Raw genomic sequence first — 22,237 nt, forward strand, 5'->3', positions numbered from 1 at the left:
CCCAACCATTGAAAACCTGCAAAATATTGGGTCAATATTACTATATGGATAAGGGAGGGGTCTCCCCAGATGAGTGTGTGCTATAACATCTTTATTCCATTTTGTACCTTTGTTTATTTCTGTTTGCTATTCTGTTTACCTTGCTAAGTTTGAAGCTGACAGGACATGACTTTAGTGATAAATAGCTAACCGATAATCTTGCATGCTTCTTGAATCATGACTTTCCCTCTGGAAGAAGATTCCACTGTCTGCAGAACTCCATTCTTTCCTACAGAAGATGATAATCAAACTTTGCTGGTAGCATGGATTAGTGTGCTGATCTTTAAAGTGTTATGATTTCAGTACATTCCAGGACACGTTTAAGGAATAGTACCAGAATCACTACAGTTCACAATGGGTTTTTTAATATCAAGTTATGCCCACTGCATTGATGCCATGATCTCCAGAAATAAACCAAAGAAAAGGTTCAGATTGGCACCCATCATTGCAACATCTCTATCAGAGCACTGGGCTCTATCCACTCCAGTGCTACTGTATCTATTTTATTTGTATTGTTGCCGCTGATGCCAAAAATAGGTTGGGGGGAGGGGTAATAGCAGAAAATTTTGCATGGGAGGCCAGCTGAAGGTCAACCGCCCCAACTCGTTTTAGTCTTTTCTCATAGGACATTATTTTGATTGCCCTCTTACATGCTCTTTCTGGCTGCATATCATCCTTTAAATTGTGGTCAGAAGAACACACAGTAATTCCTACTATGGGTTCAGTATAATTTTATTGAATTATGGGGTGGGGCTTTGAGCTGGCTTGTAAGAAGCAACAGTGCATTGAAGCTTACTAAGGCTATGCTCACATATAACGCTAAGCCACAATTGCTATAATGTACAGATAGTATAATGCAAAGCCACATGCACAAGAATCCCTAGCTGTCCTTTCCCCATAGTTTGTTTTGTTTTCCAGCAGCTCTTGCCTCATGCCGTTGTAAGGATTAGTTTTCCAGATCTGTGACCATATAATAGAACTTACTGCTGCTGAATCTGATAAGCATCTGGGATGGAGTGGTTAAAAAAAAATCATGGCTAGGGAGGAAGGATTCTGCGTTCACCTGTAACACTAAGCCATAGTGAAGACAAACCAAGGTTTATAAGATAATAGCAGACCATGGATTGAGACTGTGGCTTATTAGCAGTGAACAAACCACAGTTAAACAAACACAGTTAAACAGCATTGCATGTGAACCAGGCCCAGGTTAACAAGTTATGACAGTGCGCCAATTTGACCAAGGGCTGTAGGCACATGCCCATTGGCCATGTGCACAGGCACTCCATGTTGAAAAAGAAAAGGTGCTTGGCTTTGTGCTGATGCTCAAGGTGGCCCTGCAAGATTGTGCCGAGAACAAGTTCTTGCATTCCAGGTCCCCCATCATGTGGTCAGGCTCTCACTACTTCAAAAGGTCTGGAACAATGAGTTGGTTCACAATCTCTGCAAGAACAAAGGCAAGCCGGTTTTCAGAATGAGCTAATAAAAAGTGTAATATTTTAATTGTTAACACTTCACCTTTGGGTGGCTGCTCAAATGGAGATTGCATTTTGTGGAAGAGTTACTTATCAATTACTTTTGCAGAACTGCAAGTTAAAGCAAAAACTGTAAAGTCGTGAGGGGTGAAACTTGACAGAGACAAATTCCATGAGGATTGGTTACCCTTTTAATTCCTTTATTAATTCTTACCCAGAGGAACACTACCACCACCATTGTTGCTTATTGTTGTGTTGATTTGGAGGGGCCTGGTGTCTTAATTCTAGGTGCATTACCTCTAGTATTCTTTTGTTAACACAAGTTAGTTTTCAGATGTATATTGCATTTGTCTTAGACCATTGCAGGCCACACAGGTATCTCCTGTTGTTTTGCCTGCTTGTTTGCTTTTTTACTGAGTGGGGACATGTTGCTTGCTTTTTGTTTCCCTTTTCTTTATGCTGTTGTTGTCTGGTGCTTGTTTGATAGTATAGACAACTCTCATCTTACGGTACATGGGGGTTACATTTCGGGGACAGCACATTAAGCCAAAATTGTGTATAGTCAAAACACACTGCATTCAGTGGCAAGTGGGATTGCCAAAGTCTTTTTTCCTGAACTTTTGCCCCCTGTTTGTTTGTTTGTTTGTTTGTTTGTCTACCATGTGCTTAAAGCTGAATACGGGCAAGTTAAATGTGCATATGTTGTGAGTTACCTTTTTTAAAAAATAAAATAAAATAATGGAACTTTCCAAATAGTGAGGCCAAGCTGGGGGGGGGGCAGGGAGAGGCTACCTATGCCAGCTTTGCTTGTGGAGGAAGGAGGGTTTATGATGGTTTGGATCCCTTTAGCCGTCATGCCCACAGCTGTGGTCCCCAAGGCCTGCTACAGGCCAGGTCACTAGTACCTTCAGCAGTTGGCCGCTTGGAAGGGTCGAAATCCCGGCATTTGTTGATGATGTCCTGCAGGTGTGGGGGGCAGTCATCTCCCAGAGGTTCTTGCTCCCGATTGCAAACCTTATCATGGATCTCCTTTGAAGTGCAACCTGAGTTAATAATCACAGGGGACTCAGCAACACAGCTACAATTATGATGTTATAAGTGCGTTATAAAAATGTGACACCAGATAGGGCTGTAGAGCTGCAATCCAAAGTCAATGGCAAATTGTATTGGGAGCTCTCTCTCGAGAGAGAGAGAGAGAGAGTGAGAGAGAGAGTGCGTTTTCCCCCCCATAGCATTTTTTTATATTTGTGTAGATCCAGCCAGGGATAGGAATCTGGGCCTGGGTGGCTCCTTGTGGGCACACAGAGAGATATACCGTACAACCTTGCTCTTAGGCCTCAATGAACACTGACTGCAAAGGCAGGGACCAAAACTGTAAGAAAAGCTGCTGCGGGAGGGCATTCAAGTATCAAAAGGAGAAATGACGGGGTAAGTACATAAGCAGCCCCTGCCAGCCCCTGTTCTGCTCCAATCCTTTCCACGCACCCACTGGGCTCTAGATGTGTATCTTCCCTTGTCTAGGATTTCATAAGAAAATAGCAGCTGGGGAAGAGAGTTGTAGTGGAAAAGCAGGTCAGGAAGTGATATAGAACCACACAGAGATCTCGGCTCTAGTGGTGACTCTTGGAATGTGTGGCTGGAAGCAGCGGTGTCCTCCCAGCACTGTGTCAATCTGCATGAGGATGGGGTGAAGCAAGGTGACTCCAGGTTGGTGCCAGTGGCTTCCCAGCTCTCTTGGTGCCACGTCGCCCCACCCATCCCAACAAGCACAGCGCCACCACCTGCCTCCTGCCTCCTCCACCAACATAAAAGGGGCAATCTGACTATGTACATGCAAAGGTTTGGAGTCCTACTTCCTCAAGATAGTAGCAGGATAGACACATGGCTCAGTTAGGGATGTGGGAGAAATTCAGTTTGCTTAGGATTTTAGGGCTGGAGCCAACTGAGTTCTACTCAAAGTAGACATTAATAAACTTGTTAATCACATCCATTCATCTCAAAGAGTATGCGGACTAAAACTCACATAGCCATCCTTTGAAATTACCACCTCTCTGAAATTTTTGATGCAGTTCTACAACCAAATAATGCGTACAAAATATCACAGAATTGTAGAGTTGGAATACCTTCAAGGGTCATGTAGTCCAAGCCCTAGCAATTTAGGAATCTCAGCTGAAGCATCCATAACAAATGACCATCTTTGTTGTTGTTTAGTCGTTTAGTCGTGTCCGACTCTTCGTGACCCCATGGACCATAGCACGCCAGGCACTCCTATCTTGCACTGCCTCCCGTAGTTTGGTCAAACTCATGTTCGTAGCTTCGAGAACACTGTCCAACCATCTCGTCCTCTGTCGTCCCCTTCTCCTAGTGCCCTCAATCTTTCCCAACATCAGAGTCTTTTCCAAGGATTCTTCTCTTCTCATGAGGTGGCCAAAGTATTGGAGCCTCAGCTTCACGATCTGGCCTTCCAGGGAGCACTCAGGGCTGATTTCCTTAAGAATTGATAGGTTTGATCTTCTAGCAGTCCATGGGACTCTCAAGAGTCTCCTCCAGCACCATAATTCAAAAGCATCCATTCTTCGGCGATCAGCCTTCTTTATGGTCCAGCTCTCACTTCCATACATCACTACTGGGAAAACCATAGCTTTAACTATACGGACCTTTGTCGGCAAGGTGATGTCTCTGCTTTTTAAGATGCTGTCTAGGTTTGTCATTGCTTTTCTCCCAAGAAGCAGGCGTCTTTTAATTTCGTGACTGCTGTCACCATCTGCGGTGATCAAGGAGCCCAAGAAAGTAAAATCTCTCACTGCCTCCATTTCTTCCCCTTCTATTTGCCAGGAGGTGATGGGACCAGTGGCCATGATCTTGGTTTTTTTGATGTTGACCTTCAGACCATATTTTGTGCTCTCCTCTTTCACCCTCATTAAAAGGTTCTTTAATTCCTCCTCACTTTCTGCCATCAAGGTTGTGTCATCTGCATATCTGAGGTTGTTGATATTTCTTCCGGCAATCTTAATTCCTGCTTGGGATTCATCTAGTCCAGCCTTTCGCATGATGAATTCTGCATATAAGTTAAATAAGCAGGGAGACAATATACAACCTTGTCGTACTCCTTTCCCAATTTTGAACCAATCAGTTGTTCCATATCCAGTTCTAACTGTAGCTTCTTGTCCCACATAGAGATTTCTCAGGAGACAGATGAGGTGATCAGGCACTCCCATTTCTTTAAGAACTTGCCATAGTTTGCTGTGGTCGACACAGTCAAAGGCTTTTGCATAGTCAATGAAGCAGAAGTAGACGTTTTTCTGGAACTCTCTAGCTTTCTCCATAATCCAGCGCATGTTTGCTATTTGGTCTCTGGTTCCTCTGCCCTTTCGAAATCCAGCTTGCACTTCTGGGAGTTCTCGGTCCACATACTGCCTAAGCCTGCCTTGTAGAATTTTAAGCATAACCTTGCTAGCGTGTGAAATGAGCGCAATTGTGCGGTAGTTGGAGCATTCTTTGGCACTGCCCTTCTTTGGAATTGGGATGTAGACTGATCTTCTCCAATCCTCTGGCCATTGCTGAGTTTTCCAAACTTGCTGGCATATTGACCATCTAACCTCTGCTTTAAAACCTCCAAGGAAGGAGAGGAAAGTGGAGGAAATGTGTGAGTAAAGTGTATAAAATGCATTTATTAGTGAAAATGTATTGAGGGAAAATGCTAGCAAAAATGTGTATACTGGGCAAAAACGCATGCAAAATGTGTATATTGTGAACTGAAATGCTGATGGGTTTTCATGAGGACTTTTTAAAGAAAGAAAAAAGCACAGTGATGCAGAAATGTGAGCTGAACTTCGGAGGGGGGAGGTCAGGCATCCCCAAACTGCGGCCCTCCAGATGTTTTGGCCTACAACTCCCATGATCCCTAGCTAACAGGACCAGTGGTCGGGGAAGATGGGAATTGTAGTCCAAAACATCTGGAGGGCCGAAGTTTGGGGGTGCCTGGAATAGATAGTGAGAGAAGCAGGAACTGACATGTTCATCTATGCCTAGGCTCAGCTCACCACAGAGGGTGAATTTGGATCATACGGTAACAGTTCCTTTGGAACCAAGACCAAAGCAGACTTAAAATCAATGGAAGTAGAGAAAAATCTACTGCCAGGAAATGAGGTATGTTTCTCTCTCTGCAATGTGGGCTAATACACTGCAGCAAATAATACATTGACCTGCTCTGAGAGGAATCTGTTTCTCCACTGGGAGATGGTTGTCTTCAACCCAAGTCAGAAGTTTGGATTAAAAACCTGGCACATCACTTCTCTATAACTGAAAGGAGGCTGCTAAAATTAAGCCTGCTAAGTCTATCTACTTTTTCTTTGAGCTTTTTAAACAGGGATTATTATAGCTTTATGGTGCTGGAGGAGACTCTTGAGAGTCCTGTGGACTGCAAGAAGATCAAACCTATCCATTCTGAAGGAAATCAGCCCTGAGTGCTCACTGGAAGGACAGATCGTGAAGCTGAGGCTGCAATACTTTGGCCACCTCATGAGAAGAGAAGACTCCCTGGAAAAGACCCTGATGTTGGGAAAGATGGAGGGCACAAGGAGAAGGGGATGACAGAGGATGAGATGGTTGGACAGTGTTCTCGAAGCTACGAACGTGAGTCTGACCAAACTGCGGGAGGCAGTGGAAGACAGGAGTGCCTGGCGTGCTCTGGTCCATGGGGTCACAAAGAGTCGGACACAACTAAATGACTAAGCAACAACAACAATTATAGCTTTGCTCCAAATATCAGGAATCAGCAGTTACATCTATTTCATCAGGTCTTACATTTTGCCAGTCTGTAATGTTTACATGTAAAGGGAAGTGCAAGGAATCTCAGACGGCTTCTGAAAAACAGTTCCCCTCCCCTAGCAGCAGCGGATTGTAGTCTCAGTTGTGCTCCTAAATCTGCAGAGCCTGCCTGCTGATCCTTTCCCAACCCTGCCCCCCATCCGTGCCTCACCTTCAAATGGGATCTTGCAAGTTGCGATCTCCCACAGGACAATCCCAAAGCTGAAACGAAGCAAACACACCAGTGGTGTGAATGGAATGATATGCTTGCCCTGTACCCCCAAGGCTATGGCCGACCGATGGCAGGTGAGCTCTCTGCCTGCTTTCAACCATGCCTGGGGACTGGGATGTCACAGAACCTCCACAGGTGGAAGGTAGCCAAGTTCACCAGGTCAGCCGCTCTCCATGGAGGCAGGGCTAGCCCAGGACGCTTTGCTGCGAAGAGGAAACAGAAAACACCACGTGCACCACACCGTCTGCTCCTTCTCCAGTGCACACCCAGCATTGCTCACACCTATGGGTGGGCGGTGGAGAAGGATCTGCTGCCACTCTCAGCTGTGTGGAGCTGGCTGCCCTGAGGCCACTGGCTTACCTTGCCTCATGAGCAGGCCAGTCCTGGATGGAGGCCTTTCCATTTCCAGGTGGACAGGAAGATCCTTCCACCTGCCTTGCCCTACCCTCCGGCCCTAGGAGTCCTCATAAGGGAGCCGATCCTGGAGGAAGAACTGTGAGGGGAGAGACTTTGTCAGGCAAGGCCTCCTTCCACCTGCCTTGCTCCACCCTCTAGTCTCTGCTTCTCAATTTATATTGTATTATTTTATGTACTGTGGCTTGCCGTTGTTAGAAATTATTTATTGTAACTGTTGAGTGGATTTCTGTTTAACTTTCATATAATAATAATAATAATAATAATAATAATAATAATAATAATAATATTTTATTTATACCCCGCCCTTCCCAGCCAAGGCCGGGCTCAGGGCGGCTAACACCGGATATGAAACAGCTGATTGAATTACAACATAAGAACAAAATTAAATACACATTAAAATTAAAATTCAGCCTCCTATGGAAGGAAAAGGGAAAAGGGAAATGGGGGAGGGGATCAGCTTGGCTCCAAGCCAAAAGCCAGGTGAACAACTCTGTCTTACAGGCCCTGCGGAAAAAAATCAGGTCCCGCAGGGCCCTGGTCTCAGAAGACAGAGCATTCCACCAGGTCGGAGCCAATGTTGAGAAGGCCCTGGTTCTAGTTGAGGCTAATGTGATTTCCTTCGGGCCTGGGACCTCTAAGGTGTTACTGTTTATGGACCTTAAGGTCCTCCGCGGGGCATACCGGGAGAGACAGTCCCGTAAGTACGAGGGTCCTAGGCCGTAAAGGGCTTTATTATTGATATTATTTTATACTATTCTAATGATTGTTGAATATTACTTTTTTGATGTAGGTTGCTTATTTCAAAGTTTTGTTTTATTATCACATATTTGTATTGCATTAGATCAGGCTTCCTCAGTCTCGGCCCTCCAGATGTTTTGAGACTACAGTTCCCAGCATCCCTGACCACTGGTCCTGCTAGCTAGGGATCATGGGAGTTGTAGGCCAAAAACATCTGGCAGACCGAGGTTGAGGAAGCCTGCATTGGATTGTTATAAGATGTACGGTACATTTTTTAGTTTCTTCAGCTTGTAAACCGCCTTGAGTATTGTAAGATAGAAAGACGGTATACAAATTAAAAATGATGATGATAGGAACAACCAAGGGACATGGTGAAGGCCTTTTTCCAGAGGAAACAGTGGACAAAATGTCAACCTCGCTGGCTGTTCTGGAATTTGTTAGAAAGCAGCATCTGTCAAACTGGTTGGTAGCTCCCCAGCTTGACTTTCCCATCTCCCCAGTGATGGTTTTGTGAAACAGCACATGCCTCACAGGGCATCATTGTGCATGGCACATCCCCTCCTCTCTGCAAGAGGCAGCCAGCAAATAAGAGTAGGAGGCAGGCCAGCTGCAGGGTGGTGGTTACTGTTTTGCTGGGGGCGGAGAGCAGGCAAGAAGCCATTAGAGGCAGCCCCGCTTCCAGTGCTGGATTACCCAACAGGCAAACTAAGCACATGCTTAGGGCACCAGCAAAGCAGGGGTGCCAAAAATATGAATTGGTTTTTTTTTAAGGAATTTCACATTTGGGAAGAAGCATCCTAGGGAAAATCAGAACTTTGATATACTTCCTTACACTCCACTCCATACTCTTCCCCCATTTTTCCTCCCTCCTTTTATTACTTGTCCACCCCTAAATGAAATAATCTTTTGGGCTCTCTAGGATTCTGTCCCACCTCCACCCTCTTGCCAGCTGCTTACATGCTCAGAGAGGGCAAGTGAACTAGCAGCAACAGCAGGGGGAAGAGAAGCAGGGCCAGGAGGCTCCAGGAGGTGGCAGTGGAGGAACTCCGACCTTGGCAGGTGCCCAACACCGCCCTGTGCAGAAGTAATTAGAAACTCTATGATGCCATGACATGCATCTCATTTAATTAACACATACAGGAGACGTGGGCTGGTTCTGCCCATCCAGCCCATGAGTTGTCCATAAGTTGTGGTCCTCTGGGGATGCGAAGTACCTCCACAGACTGGCCAGCTGCCTTTGACCTTCCCTCACTTAGTAGCAGTCAGTCCATCCTTCAGTTGTTTCCACCCCAACAGGTGCCTGAGCTTTCTTTCCTCATCCCACCCCATCCCTTTTTCCTTTTGTGTCATGTATTTTAGAGTATAAGCCTGCAGGCAGGGGTTGCCTTACTATGGGATTTTGTAAAGCAGCTTTTTTGGCTAAAGAATGGAATGAAGATGCCCCGATAAATAAAAACGGGGTGTGGCAGTACTTTGCGATAAGATACCTGTATATTTCGCTGGCCAGGTTGTATTGATGCTCCACTGACCGCAGACCCTCGGGGCAGATGTAGGCTGAAGCACTGACCTCTTTTTGGGGTTTCTCCTTGGGCTTCCGTCTGATGGAAGAGACTGTTTGACTCAGTTCAAACCCAGAGAGCTGAGAAGAGCAGAGAGAATGCCGTGTGATCAAGAAAATGGGGTTAAGACTAAACATTGAGGAGAGCATCCTGACAGGACGGGCTGTTTTGAGGGTGGAAGAGTGTGCCTCAGAAGGTGGTGGCTGGATAGCTAACCAGGGAGGCTGGTACCCATAGCAGTAGTGGGTTGGAGTAGATGACCTTTGGGGGACCCTCCAAATTCTATGACTCTAGCTCTGTAGCCAAGGGTTAGCAATGCAACACACACACACACACACACACACACACACACACACACAGACAGACAGACAGACAGCTAGAGATACAGACATTTGAAGGTGAGTATGGAATATATTGGGCAGACCTGTCCAATTATCAGCCCCTCCCTGCAGGTCTCCAGTTTCCGGACTTCCATGGAGGGTGAAAATGATCCTTAAGCCACTGAAAGTGTGCAAGGCAGATATGCCTTTCTAAGCCTTCTTTGAAGCCATGACCCCTTTACACAGCTCTCACCTTTACATGGTAGCCTTCGGCAACCAGGAACCTGGTGCTGTTGATGCAGTAATGCACCTGAGGCTTGTCCCCCGTCTGATGCAACCTGCAGTCAAAAAGAACCAAGAAGGGGAGGAAAAAGCCAACCGTATCCCAATGCTGTGTGTACCTGACCTCCAGGCAGCAGAGTCACTGCCACTTACTGGAGGGAGAGTGGGAGGGTGCTGTGCAAACACAATGGTAGAGCCCTTTCTCCATGTACCTGTACAGGCCGATGGCAGCACCCGTTGCCATTTCCAAGCGAATCTTCCAGGATAAGTCAGGCTCCTTTTTCAGCACTTGCCTCAGGGTACCCTTTTCACAATATTCTGTGATGATGGAGTAAACAGGAGGGAAGCCTATGGCAAAGAAGACAATTGATGAATTGCTACTCCATTTCAGTCGGTGGCTGTCCTTGTCTTTTGTGTTCTGCTACCAAACAGTTTTCAGCTCCTTGACACATTCATGAAAACAGAGTGGAGAGCACATATTCCTGGTCAGGAGAGGCTAAGTGGAAGACCTGGTGCTATTTGAAATAAAACTTAGCTCCTGTGAAGTTGAGGGTGAGGCACAGCACTGCACCAAAAGAAAAGGCTCCAACAAGCAGTAAGAATTGCAGAAAGGGTAATTGGTGCTAGTTTGCCTTCAATAGAGACACTTTATGCTATCCAAACTAGGAAGAGAGCAGAGCGAATTGTCGCAGATCCTTTGCATCCCGGTCATCATCTGTTTGATTTATTTCCATCTAGACATCGCTACAGGACTCTATACACAAAAACAGCTAAGCACAGGAAGATTTTTTTTCCCCTTATGTCATCAAATTGTTAAATTCGTAGTTGTGTAGCGGAAGGGAAGGCCAGTTATGGTTGGGGTTCCTTTGCTGTGCTATTGTATTGTATGTGGAACAGTGTTTGTATAAGGTGCGTTTACACTGCAATGTAGCCGAAGCAAAATTCCAAGTGTGTTGGTACTTGACCAATAAATTGTTGTTGTTGTTGTTATTTATGAATACAATGGACAGAACTATAATGTTTCTTGGTTCAATATCTGGCTGTGTATTCTTTCTTCTGTTTTATTTATAAAATATATTTTAGAGACTGCTATTTTGTGAAAAATATCAAAGCAGTTTACAAAAAAATACATAAAGCCATACAGTAAAAACCACATAAAGAAAGTTAAAGACAGACATGCATTAACCACTGTGGAGGGATGAATTCTTAGCTTCCCCCACCCTCCCAAACACACATATACACACAAAGAGCAAAGGTCTTACCACTCTCATCTATACACATCCCATACAGTCGGACGATGTAGGGAGACTCAAACTTCTTCATAGTCTTGATTTCGGTCCGAAAGATGCTCCTCACATCCCTGGGGGAAGCAACAGAGAGATCAGTCTCTGTGATGGAGCCAAAAGTCTCTCCATCAGTTCCCTGGTGGAGAGAGCCAGTGTGGTGTAGTGGTTAAGAGTGGTAGACTCGTAATCTGGGGAACCGAGTTCGTGTCTCCGCTCCTCCACATGCAGCTGCTGGGTGACCTTGGGCTAGTCACATTTCTCTGAAGTCTCTCAGCCCCACCCACCTCACAGGGTGTCTGTTGTGGGGGAGGAAGGGAAAGGAGATTGTTAGCTACTTGAGACTCCTTCGGGTAGTGATAAAGCGAGATATCAAATCCAAACTCTTCCTCTTCTTCTTCTTCCCTCTGTAAGGGTGGTTAGGTTAGCTTTGCAATGTAAAGGTGGCCACTTGTACCCATCACTCAAGAAGAGGACCAAAAAGAGGCACTCACTGTGGTTTGTTCTCAGTCAAAGGGTTCTTGAAGACTTTGATGGCCACAGAGCAATAATTGTACTTTCCACTGCACAGGGTATAGCTCTCACACTCCATCAGGGTGGTCACATTGGTGATCTGGCTTTTGGGTATTTCGGTGATTCCCATGAAAGCAGCAGCATCCTGGACTGGAGGAAAAGGAAGGGGGTTAGAAAGGAGCCTATGGAAACAGATCAGAATTGGGAGAGAGGCCCACAGTCACTTGGAGATCCCCACATGGTGAGCTGGCAATATTCAAGTTTCAGTATTTCAGAAGAAAATAAACTGGAAGTGCAATAAGACTTGCACCAACAACTGGTACTTCCAGGAGGGCTGGGGAAGAGAGACTTGCCGTCATTGTCTTCCCCAACATTCACTTTTTGCTGCTGTCAGCCTCCTCTGGAGGAGAGATGTTTGAGCCAGCTGTGTGTCATCTACCCCTCCCCCTTTGAACTGTATTTAAGCCAGGCTCCTTGGAGTGCAGTACCAGAACCTTCATTGTGTATCTCTACCCACATCGTTCAAACCAGTTCCAGTTCTGAGGGGGCTTCTGGTGGTTCCCTCATTGCAAGAAGTGAGGGTACAGGTAAACAGGCAGAGGGCCTTCTCGGTAGTCGCACCCAGCCTGTGGCACGCCCTCCCATCTGTAAAGGATCATGCGGTGGGCCTTCAAACGCTTGTTTATTTCTAATGTTGGTTAACGAGCCAGGATAATAAGCTTTGAAGCTGAAGTGGTGCAGCAATAAAAGACAGTTGTGGGTTTGAGAAGCTTGCCTGATCTGGTTGCACACTTTGCTATGAAACTGGCTCGGACATATGTCTGAGCCTCCTGCTCTCTAATTAAGGCAAGTACATTTGGCCCCCATAACAGAGAGATTAGCTTGGGACTGGTTTTAAGACACTCACTTCAAAAGCTGCTTCTTGGGAGCTTGGAAGGTGTGTGTGGGGGGGGGAAACAAGGTACTGTATGTGAGCTATCTCTATATCTTACCAGGTACTTCTGGTTCCAAAAGGTTTCAATGGAAAAGCACACAAACAGTAGCACTAGAAGGGGCTCAAACCCAGAATCTTTTGCAGTGAGCCTTCGATCTTCTGCCACTTTCCAGCCTTTTTAATCATTTTTTTTAAATGGTTACAAGCTGGCTAAGTGTGTTAACAAGGTCCAGTGTTGGTGAGAATCCTGCTCCCTGCCATCTTAATTTGTGCTCTGAGTCTTTTGAGTTCCGAGCAAGGCCCCAACAAGGAAACACTCCTGCAGAGCACGGCAATGAAGTGATAATGAGCCAAATGTATTTCCTTGTTCTTGAGGTACAGGGTGGCCACAGAGCACAGCTAAGGTTGTGGTTATCCCAAGGGGGGGGGGAGATACTGTATACATAGAAACACCCAGAAGCCAGTGGGGCACTTAGGCGACTTTTGATGCCTGAATTAGGCCACATTAACACCATGCATTTTAGTTGTGGCTTCCCCCAAAGAATCCCAGGAGCTGTGTGGTTTGTTAAGGGTGCTGAGAGATGTCAGGAGGCCTTTGTTCCTGTCACAAAACTACAATTTCCCAAGTTCAGTGGGAAGGAGGGTGGATTGTTAAATCACTCTGAACTGCAGCTCTTTGAGGGAATTGGGGGGAGGGGGCTCCCAAAACTCACTGCATCTTTAACAAACAACACTTCCCATAATTCCTAAGGGAGAAGCAGGTCCTGAGTCTGAAAAGGTTGAAGACTACTAACTTAAATCAGTGTTTCTCAACCAGTGTGCCTCCAGATGTTTTGGGACTACAACTCCCATCATTCCTGACCACTGGTCTTGCTAGCTAGGGATGATGGGAGTTGTAGTCCCAAAACATCTGGAGGCACACTGGTTGAGAAACACTGACTTAAATCATGCCGCCACTCAAAAGGCCCTACCTAAGGACAAGCCCCTGGCTGGTGGCTGCCACCATCCCCGTCTCCCCCCCCAATTCCACCCCGCCAATGCTGGCCTGCTTGTTCCCTTTCCTGCTCCACTGTTCTTAAAGGCAGAGGATTTGCAAGAAACTCGGGTGCACCTTTGTTCATCTCCTGCAAAGATACATAGTCCTCGACAAGATCCTGTCTGCCTTCCTGGGCCACAAGAGGCTTCTTAAATTTCATGAGGTCTTGACGGTCATCCAATAGCTTCTCGATCTCTAGTTGCCTCATCAGGTCATGACCAACATCACTGATGTCCATGTTCATTCTTTCAAAGTTCTTCAGCATTTTGTGAGCCTTCAAGTACCGCTGCAACTGGGACAGGTCACCGTACTCGCGAAGCTCTGTCTGGGCCTCTTCCAGGACGTTCAGCGTCCGTTTCAGCATCAATCCCAAGTCACTGGAGAACCTGGTGGGGGTGCAGGCCTGCCGTATGCGCTTGACCTGCCGCACAAGGGTCTCAATGCGCTCAACAAGGCGCTTTCTGTGCTTACTGCACTCTGTCATTTTCTCACATTGGTTATAGATGGTGACCGAAACGTTCAGAATGGCCTGGATGGTATCCATAACTGCGGGAAAGGAAGGACATGGTGAGCAAAGCAGAACACAGGTGGAAAATGCCATGCATGCTTCCCACGGGATTTGCTGGGCAACACAAGGGCGCTCGTGATCACCACCATCCAGTGGAGACTTGCCTGTTGAAAGTGCCTGCATTATATAAAGTGCAATGATACCACTTTAAACAGACTTGGGCTTCCCCCAAAGAATTCTGGGTACTGTAGTTTATTAAGGGTGCGCCTGAGAGTTGTTAGGAGGCCTCTATTCCCTGCCCCAGAGCTACAGTTCCCAGAGTTCCCTGGGAAGAGGGATTGACTGTTAAACTAATCTAGGAAGTACACGACTGATTGAAGTGTAAACCCTACACAAATTCGGAATGGAGTGCCCAAGACAGTTGGATGTTGCCTTGTACAACACCTTCTGGCAATTCCTATAGCCAAGCAGGTGCCAGATGCGTTGCTTTCCTTTCCTTTAGACCTCATTGGTGAGGCTGTGGGGGGCGTCTTGTTGTTTGGGCAGCCCAGGACTCCCATACACACTGCCCAGGAGGTCACTTCAGTGCTGCTAATGCAGTGGTTTGATTTCACTCCTGGAAGTGAACTCTATTGTCTCTTGAGACGGATGGATGCCACTTTAAATGTACAGAGTGAATGTGGCTTTAAACCAGCCCAAGGTATTTTGCTGGCTGAAGTGCCAGCCACACCTCTCTCTTTTCCTGGACGTAAAAGTACAACCATGATAAATTAAATCATGGCTCGACAACTTGCTGCCCATTAGGGTGATGACTTTTTCATTTTTTTTCCTCAAAAATTATTTCCTGTAGCACAAATGGATGAACTTTTGCCTATTAATGACTAAAATGAGATATATTCCATTGAAATATTTTAAAAGGTTACGCACAAACCATTTTTTATTTTTTGTATGCCGTTTTACCATTTCATAAAATAGTGTTAACAATTATATATATATATATATATATATATATATATATATATATATATATATATATATATATATATTATCGTATCAAATTTGGACACAACAGCACATTCCACAATGGGGAGTGTTCTTAGCAACATAGGGTATACAAATGTCACACCTGCGCAAGGTAAAAGCCCCTTTTTGGGACCTCAAAACTCAGCCAGCAGACCCTGCCGGACATGCTGGGAAAAGAACCTACAGGAGAGGTAGCAAAACATCGTCCTCTAGCGGCGTCTATACTGTTACTGCAGCTAAAAAAAGCTTCCTTGTGTGTTTGATGGCCCTATATAATGTTGTATATATGTGACTCTAAAGCTTGGGTTCAATTTTATATCTGCTTGCAGTGACTTCAAAAATGGTCAAAAAACTGATATATTTTTTTTTAATTTTGCACGTGAGGTTTTTTTTTTATCAAATCTCTTTGAAAGTAAGATTTTATCTAATCTTTAATGAAAGCTCATCAAATTATGATACAGGGAAATGAGGTTGTAAAGAAGTCATCACCCTACTGAAAGGTTGTTTTCTGCTGCTCCAGAGAAGCGGACACGGAGCAACGGATTCAAACTACAAGAAAGAAAATTCCACCTAAACATTAGGAAGAACTTCCTGACAGTAAGAGCTGTTCGGCAGTGGAATTTGCTGCCAAGGAGTGTGGTGGAGTCTCCTTCTTTGGAGGTCTTTAAGCAGAGGCTTGACAGCCATCTGTCAGGAATGCTTTGATGGTGTTTCCTGCTTGGCAGGGGGTTGGACTGGATGGCCCTTGTGGTCTCTTCCAACTCTATGATTCTATGATTCTACTGCCCATTCATGACACCCAAGTTCTGCTGCCTGAGGCAGGCATCTTACCCTGCCTGATGGTAGGGCCAGCCAAACCAAGCAGCAAACTGTGATTCCAAACAGCAAACTGTGAAAATGGTTGCTGTCCAAGCCTTGTCAGAAAATCCCTTGCATCTTCACAAAACAGCAAGTTACCAGAATTGTTTAGTGGGAAGTTGAACTGGTTTCAAAATTAAATGTAGATGTGCCTTGTGGAGCTTTCTCTGCTCCTGCCCTATTTCCAGTTTACTTCGTTGTTAGACAATTGTACTCAACACATGCTCTGTACATGTTATCTACATAGGCATTTCCTCATACAAACCTGCCCAGGCCCTGAGATCTTCGGGGAGGGCTGTTCTCTCAGTCACAGGGATGCATAGTGGGGATACGGGATAGGGCCTTATCAGTGGCTACTCCCAGACTCTAAGAGAAGCTGGACTGGCTCCCTCCTTGCTGTCCATCCACCGGCAGGGGAAGATTTTCTTGTTCCAATTCCTTTGGGAATTGACTGATTTTAGATAGAGGGCTGGTGCCTTGCTGTTTCTTTGGTGGTATTTTAAACAGATTTCATATGTGTGTATAGTTTTAACTCTACCAATATTTAATTGTTTTTAAATGATTGATATTACTATGTTTTTATCTGTAAGCCACCTTGACTCCCATCAGGGAAAAAGGCAGGGTATAAATAAATATATCATCATCATCATCATCATCATCATCATCATCCAAATAATATTTTTAAAGGGGGGCATGCTCTAGGGAATTCTCTTCTGCTTACATTTTGAAGCTGAGCACTGTACATTACCATAACAATAATTAAAAAGAGGACAAAAATGTACACATGGTGGTTTATGGGAATAGATGCAACCAGAATGGCACGAGAATGCCAGTCAGTATCTTCCCCGCAATTTAATCCAGACCAACCCTTTCCAGGAAGAAATCTGCTAAGGTTTTGTGTGTGCGTTTGTGTGTTAAAGTAAACGTAAGCTTGGTGCCAAGGCCTCGTTTGCAAAATCTGAAGGAAGCTCTTTCAGTCAGCGGCATGGAAAAGTGGCACAGAGCTGCACTGAGCATCGCCATTACCCTCCTAAGTAGGCGCTCACATGCCTCAAAGCTCTTTGCACCAGACTATCCCTCTTTGATCTCCACCTGCTGAAATCTCATGGGGATTAACTGCAGTTCCCAACATGTTCCCCCTGCATTTGTACAAAGCAGAGATCCAGCATGCCCAGAGGGGATGTGGAGGCCTCTACCCCACAGCTGTTAGATCATCGGTTTCGCTACCTGAGGCAAAATGGGAATGTGTACCACAAGCTGGGATGTTCCCCCACCCCCTCTTGCCAAACTCGGTGAGAGAGCTGCCTCTTATGCTTTTGCCGCCTGAGGCAGATGCTTCCGCTGGCCTCATCCGTGGGCTGGCTTTACTTTACATTCCCTTTCGCAGCCTGAGGCCAGATGCCATCCATGGTCAGAAAGTGAAATTCAGCTGCGGCCAGAGCACCGGGGAGAAGCGAAAAGCAGAAAGCAGTTAAAGATTTGCACGCACTCAGCTGTTCTCTGCTTTAATTGCACAGAGACACACACTCAGCCATGAAGCTCACTAGTTGACTTTGGGCCAATCACTGCCTCCCAGCCTAAGCTACCTCGCAGGGTTGTTGTAAGGATAAAATGGGGAGGAGAAACATGTGCACCACGTTGGAGGAAAAGGTGGTACATGTATAAAATAAAACAAATGCACTTCGTATGAATTCAGAAAGACCAACACCTGATCCATTAATCTCTCCTTCCCATCCCCGATTTTATTTTATTTCAAACAATTTTTATTAAAGATTTTCTTGGCTTACAAAGGTACGTGCATTGTCTCTATTTTCAGTTCGGAGAGTCTTTTCTACTGATCAGTTACATACAGTGTGTATGTACATCTTAATGTTATATATACAGCATAAGGTTGGGGAAGAAGAGGGGCGGGGGAGAGGGCTGGTGGTAAAACTTTCTTTCTTTTACTTGGTGTATTGTGTGAGGTTTCCCAATCCCTTAAATATAGCCCCGAGTGCCCATTTCAGCCCTTGGAGGGGAGCAGGATTCCTTGCCCTCCTCGGCCCAACTCCTGCTTACCTGCTTATATGGGTGGTCTCCGGATCCCTGCTTCCTTCTTGCTGTGCGATCAAGAGTTTGCTCCAACTGCTGAACTCTCAACTTCCCGTTTCCCAGAAGTTGGCCTCACTTCCTGTCAAAGGAAGATTGAGCGCTTTCGGAAGGCGGGTGGGACACCTTCCCGTTGATTGAGCTGCTGTTTTACTTTCAGTTCCCAAAAGGGGAAGGGCATGTGCTTTGGACACAGAAATTCAACTGGCTTGAATTTTGTTGGAGAGATGTGTATACTCGTGCTTTTTCAGGAAATCCTCCACAAAGTGGCTACAATGTTTTCAAAAGCAAACTTGTTTCCTAAAATCTTTCAAAGCAAAAAATAGTCCCTTCCAGACAGCTTGTTTATTAAGCTTCTGCCCTGGTGTGATATTCAGGTATGGCATTTGCAGAAGGGGGTTTGTTATGCAAGAGCTCCAAAGCAACTTTAATTGTGCAACCGGGATTTTCCAGGCTGTGATTAATTCCCAACCAAAAATAGCAAAAGCCTGGAAGTGCCTGTAGCTAGAGCTACAAGAAGAAACAATAACATTAAAACTACCAGCAGAATGTAATACTGCCATAGCCATACATGATTCTTATCATCATCATCGTAGTCATTACTATTGACATGTTACTAGGCTTCTAAACCACCATCTCAAGGTGATTTACACACAAGGTGATAAAAAGCACTTAAAAACAACAACTAATACATTTAAAACAAGGCTAAAACTCTGACAAACAGACACTCTATCAAGCTGGGAAAGCCTGTCAGAACAAAAATGCCTTCAGTCGTTTCCAGAAAGTGCAGAGAGTGAGCTCCTGTCATAACTGGGCAGAAATGCTCTTGCACCGAACAGGAGCAGCAGCCACACTGAAAGCCTTGCTCTGAATTACTGCAGAGGGGGCTTCTGAAATGTTTGCAACTTACTGTACTGGAGAAACTCCCCCACAGACCACAGGGATCTACTGGGTGTACAAGGGAAAAGGCCATCTCTCAATACCCCCATACCCTGCTCATCAAAGGTTTTTGAAAAAAGGTGGGTTTTTACAGCCTTCTTTTGAAATGTGAGAAATGGGCAGTGGAGGCTGGTCCTTAGTCTTTCCTCTGTTAACCCTTACCTTCCTCCCTGCCTCCTTAAAATCAGTCCAGGGGATTTCAGGCCTTGGTTTTCAGCTTCCCCCTTCTCATCATTCTCAGTGTTCCCCTTCTAAAACTCAGCAGGGAAAAGAAAGAATTAGTTGGCCCTGCCTGTCACTGGTTTGCCTGCATTCTACCCTACCCAATGGTCATTAACTACCATGAGAAACGAGGCCTGTCCAATGCCCAGAAGAATGGCATGGCATTCTAGTGGAGCCACCAGAGAGGAGGCCCCATTATGCCTACTCACCAGTCTATTCACCTTTACCTGCAGGCTCTGAAGCAGGCAACCCCTCTGAGCTACCCCTGTTTTCCCCTTTTTAAGACACCGTCTTATAACTTTTTTCCTCAAAAAAACACAGGGTGGCTTACTTTCGGTGGGATGTCTTCTTTTTTTATTATTACCAGTACGGTTTTTATGGCTCAGGGTGCTGCTGGGCTCTCTTGAGTGCTCGGCGCTGCAGCAGCCACCAGTTCCGGTGGCCAGGCGGAGGCCACTGGCTCAGACGCTCCGCCCGCCGCTGCAGGGTGCTCCAAGCTCCTTGGCCAGGCCAGGCAAGGAAGAAGCAGTGAGCCCAGCGGTGGCGGCAAGCACGGAAGCGGCAGGGACGGCGGTGGACGAGAAGGCGGAGCGCGGGGATGCAGCCAGTAAAGCGGGAGCGCGATCAGTTGTTAAGCGGAGCTCTTGGAGCGCCGCTTCACGGCTGATTGCGCTCCTGCGGTGCCGGCCGCATGGAGTGACTCTGTGAGTGGAGGTGCCTGTGGGGGTTGGTTTCCGCGGCGCGGAAGTATGGCTTATTTTCGGGGTATGCCTTATATTTCTCAAATGCTTAAAAACCCTGCCATGGCTTACTTTATGACTACGTATTTAAAAAGGGGAAACAGGGTACATCTTATGGAAACCCACAAGACTATATGGGCACAGGATGTCCTTTAAGTCAGAGATGCTCAGACTTCCGACATTTTATGTACACTTTACCTTAGGAGGTGTGCTTCCGTACACCTTACTCAGTGGAACAGCTGCATTGCAAAATGCAGAGATGTGTGAATTTTGGAGGATGGCTCTGTGTTTCATGGGGGTGCCTGTCAGATGCTACAATCCACCAACAGCAGTGCTAATCTTAATAGTGGGTGTGCCGCTTCATATAAGGTTAGCTGTCTATATGCTCACTAACGGTCCATTGTTGAACTCTCTCAAACTGGCAAATGTTTTTCGCGAAGCTGCCTTTGCCCTCAGTGTCCCCCCATGGACTGGTTTCTGTTCTTGATTCTGTAGTCAGGGTGTTGCCATTTCAATCCCCTTTGCCACAACCAATTGACCTAATACGTACAGTACTTACAAGGAGTCACCACAAGATGGTGGTGGCGGCATTCTGTGTGCATGGCTTTACAATGCAACCTTGACACCTAGAGATACCATCATATCCTAACCTCTCCTAGCTGGTGAAACATAATTGCAGACACCACTAAAAATGCAGATATAAATAAAGTTCACTCAACAGGAGTCAGTGGAAAGGCAGAAAACAAAGGTTTACACTGCTCCCCAAACAAACGCCTTGTCCAGAAGCAGTTAGGATGAACTTTGATGCAGGAGAATTCACTTTGGAGTATCTGCCTTGAGACAAAAAAAGAAAAACTTCCTTCTTACCATGTGGCACTTCCAGGAAGAACTGACACCTGCTCTACACAAATACTTGAAAACACTAAATCAGCGACCTGTTTTCCTGCGGATCCTTTGCTCAACAGCTCCCTTCAGTCCCAGGCATCCCAGCTGAAGAGTATCAGGTCGGCATAGACAGCGCTAAATCATTCTATGCATGCTATGTATTTCCTCTTCTTTTCATTCACTCTTCCGCTCCATCCATCTTAAGAGTTTTCATAATGGCAGACATCTATCTTAAGTGTTTTTTGCCCATAGATTATTCCAGTCTACCACCTCAATTTCCCAACCCCATACTATTCCACAGCCCCACTTTGCACCCCTATCTCACCCCCATGTCCATGCTTCCTCTCCTCTTCTTTTGTAGTACCCCCCCTTGCACAGAAACCACCCCATGGTAAGTAATCTCCTACATCTTCCTCCTCCCACACATTGGTGTGTGTGTGTGTGTGTGTGTGTGTGTGTGTGTGTGTGTGTGTAGAAAGCATCCTACTGCACAAACGGTACCATTTGTATTATGGTAATTGTCCCACCCACTTTTGCTTCTGGCCCCTCCCACCACTCCCACCACTGGCATGTGGCCCCCAGAAGATTGCACATAATGGAATGTCACCCTCGGGCTGCAAAAGTTCCCCCACCTCTTTCCTACTATTAATTTTTGGGTTCTTGTTTTAATTTGAGGACCTTTTTCCTCCTATGCCTCATTTTACAACTTTGTCCAGTCACTGCTCAATCTCAGCAAGTTCTGTGGAAAATAAGCTGCTTGAGCAAAATTAAAGAGCCAACAAACTGGTTTTGCATGTACTGTATACAAAAGTATATGCATGTACGTATATAAATTAAAAAAATTCTTTCCAGTAGCATCTTAGAGACCAACTAAGTTTGTCATTGGTATGAGCTTTCGTGTGCATGCACACTTCTTCAGATAGCACACGAAAGCTCATACCAATGACAAACTTAGTTGGTCTCTAAGGTGCTACTGGAAAGAATTTTTTTATTTTGTTTCGACTACGCCAGACCAACATGGCTACCTACTCTTATATAAATTGTTATGGACTGTGTCAAAAGACAGCCACTGGTGCTGGGGAACAACCTGCCCTCTGCATATATAAGGACAGGCTTAGGGTGGAAGAGGGATGGGCTGCCCACCTCCTTGAGGGCTCTATTCTCTTGGGGCAAGCTAGTTTATCAGGAACCACATCCTGCATGCCAGCCATGGACAGCACCAAAGACCAAAGTGCTCTGGATTCATTGACCTGAAATAAAGCCCATCCTGCTTCAATTTTCACCATGGCTACCACAGATTAGAATTCCCAGTCCTATGCAACTCCACTGTGTTGGATGGT

The 22,237-nt window shown here is 45.7% G+C and overlaps 1 protein-coding gene across 2 annotated transcripts; it reads right to left on the minus strand.

The window, feature by feature from the left end:
- Positions 1–753: 753 nt before the first annotated feature.
- Positions 754–18,474, minus strand: MLKL (mixed lineage kinase domain like pseudokinase). Of its 2 annotated transcripts, XM_035117885.3 has the most exons (10): positions 18,082–18,474; positions 13,710–14,180; positions 11,646–11,814; positions 11,131–11,228; positions 10,081–10,216; positions 9,840–9,924; positions 9,195–9,346; positions 6,493–6,542; positions 2,417–2,554; positions 754–1,479 (listed from the first exon to the last, which is right to left on the minus strand). In XM_035117885.3, exons 2-10 carry the CDS (start codon positions 14,176–14,178, stop codon positions 1,439–1,441), a joined length of 1,338 nt encoding a protein of 445 aa, XP_034973776.2. In that variant the 5' UTR covers positions 14,179–14,180; positions 18,082–18,474; the 3' UTR covers positions 754–1,438. The 2 variants fall into 2 exon arrangements, with proteins under 2 accessions (XP_034973776.2, XP_034973777.2); XM_035117886.3 differs by lacking the exons at positions 754–1,479; positions 2,417–2,554; positions 6,493–6,542 and adding an exon at positions 6,896–7,045 and having other exon boundaries at positions 18,082–18,421.
- Positions 18,475–22,237: the final 3,763 nt, after the last annotated feature.

The sequence above is a fragment of the Zootoca vivipara genome, chromosome 6 (assembly GCF_965207765.1).
Source record: "Zootoca vivipara chromosome 6, rZooViv2.hap1.1, whole genome shotgun sequence".
Lineage (NCBI taxonomy): Eukaryota > Metazoa > Chordata > Lepidosauria > Squamata > Lacertidae > Zootoca > Zootoca vivipara.

Excerpts from the sequence above, each read along its gene's own strand:
- MLKL (XM_035117885.3), bottom strand. The coding sequence starts at position 14,178 with ATGGATACCATCCAGGCCATTCTGAACGTTTCGGTCACCATCTATAAC. Across the intron at positions 11,815-13,709 it reads TTTGCAGGAGATGAACAAAG|TCCAGGATGCTGCTGCTTTC; the intron begins GTGCACCCGAGT and ends CTTTTCCTCCAG. Across the intron at positions 2,555-6,492 it reads TTGCAAGATCCCATTTGAAG|GTTGCACTTCAAAGGAGATC; the intron begins GTGAGGCACGGA and ends TTATTAACTCAG.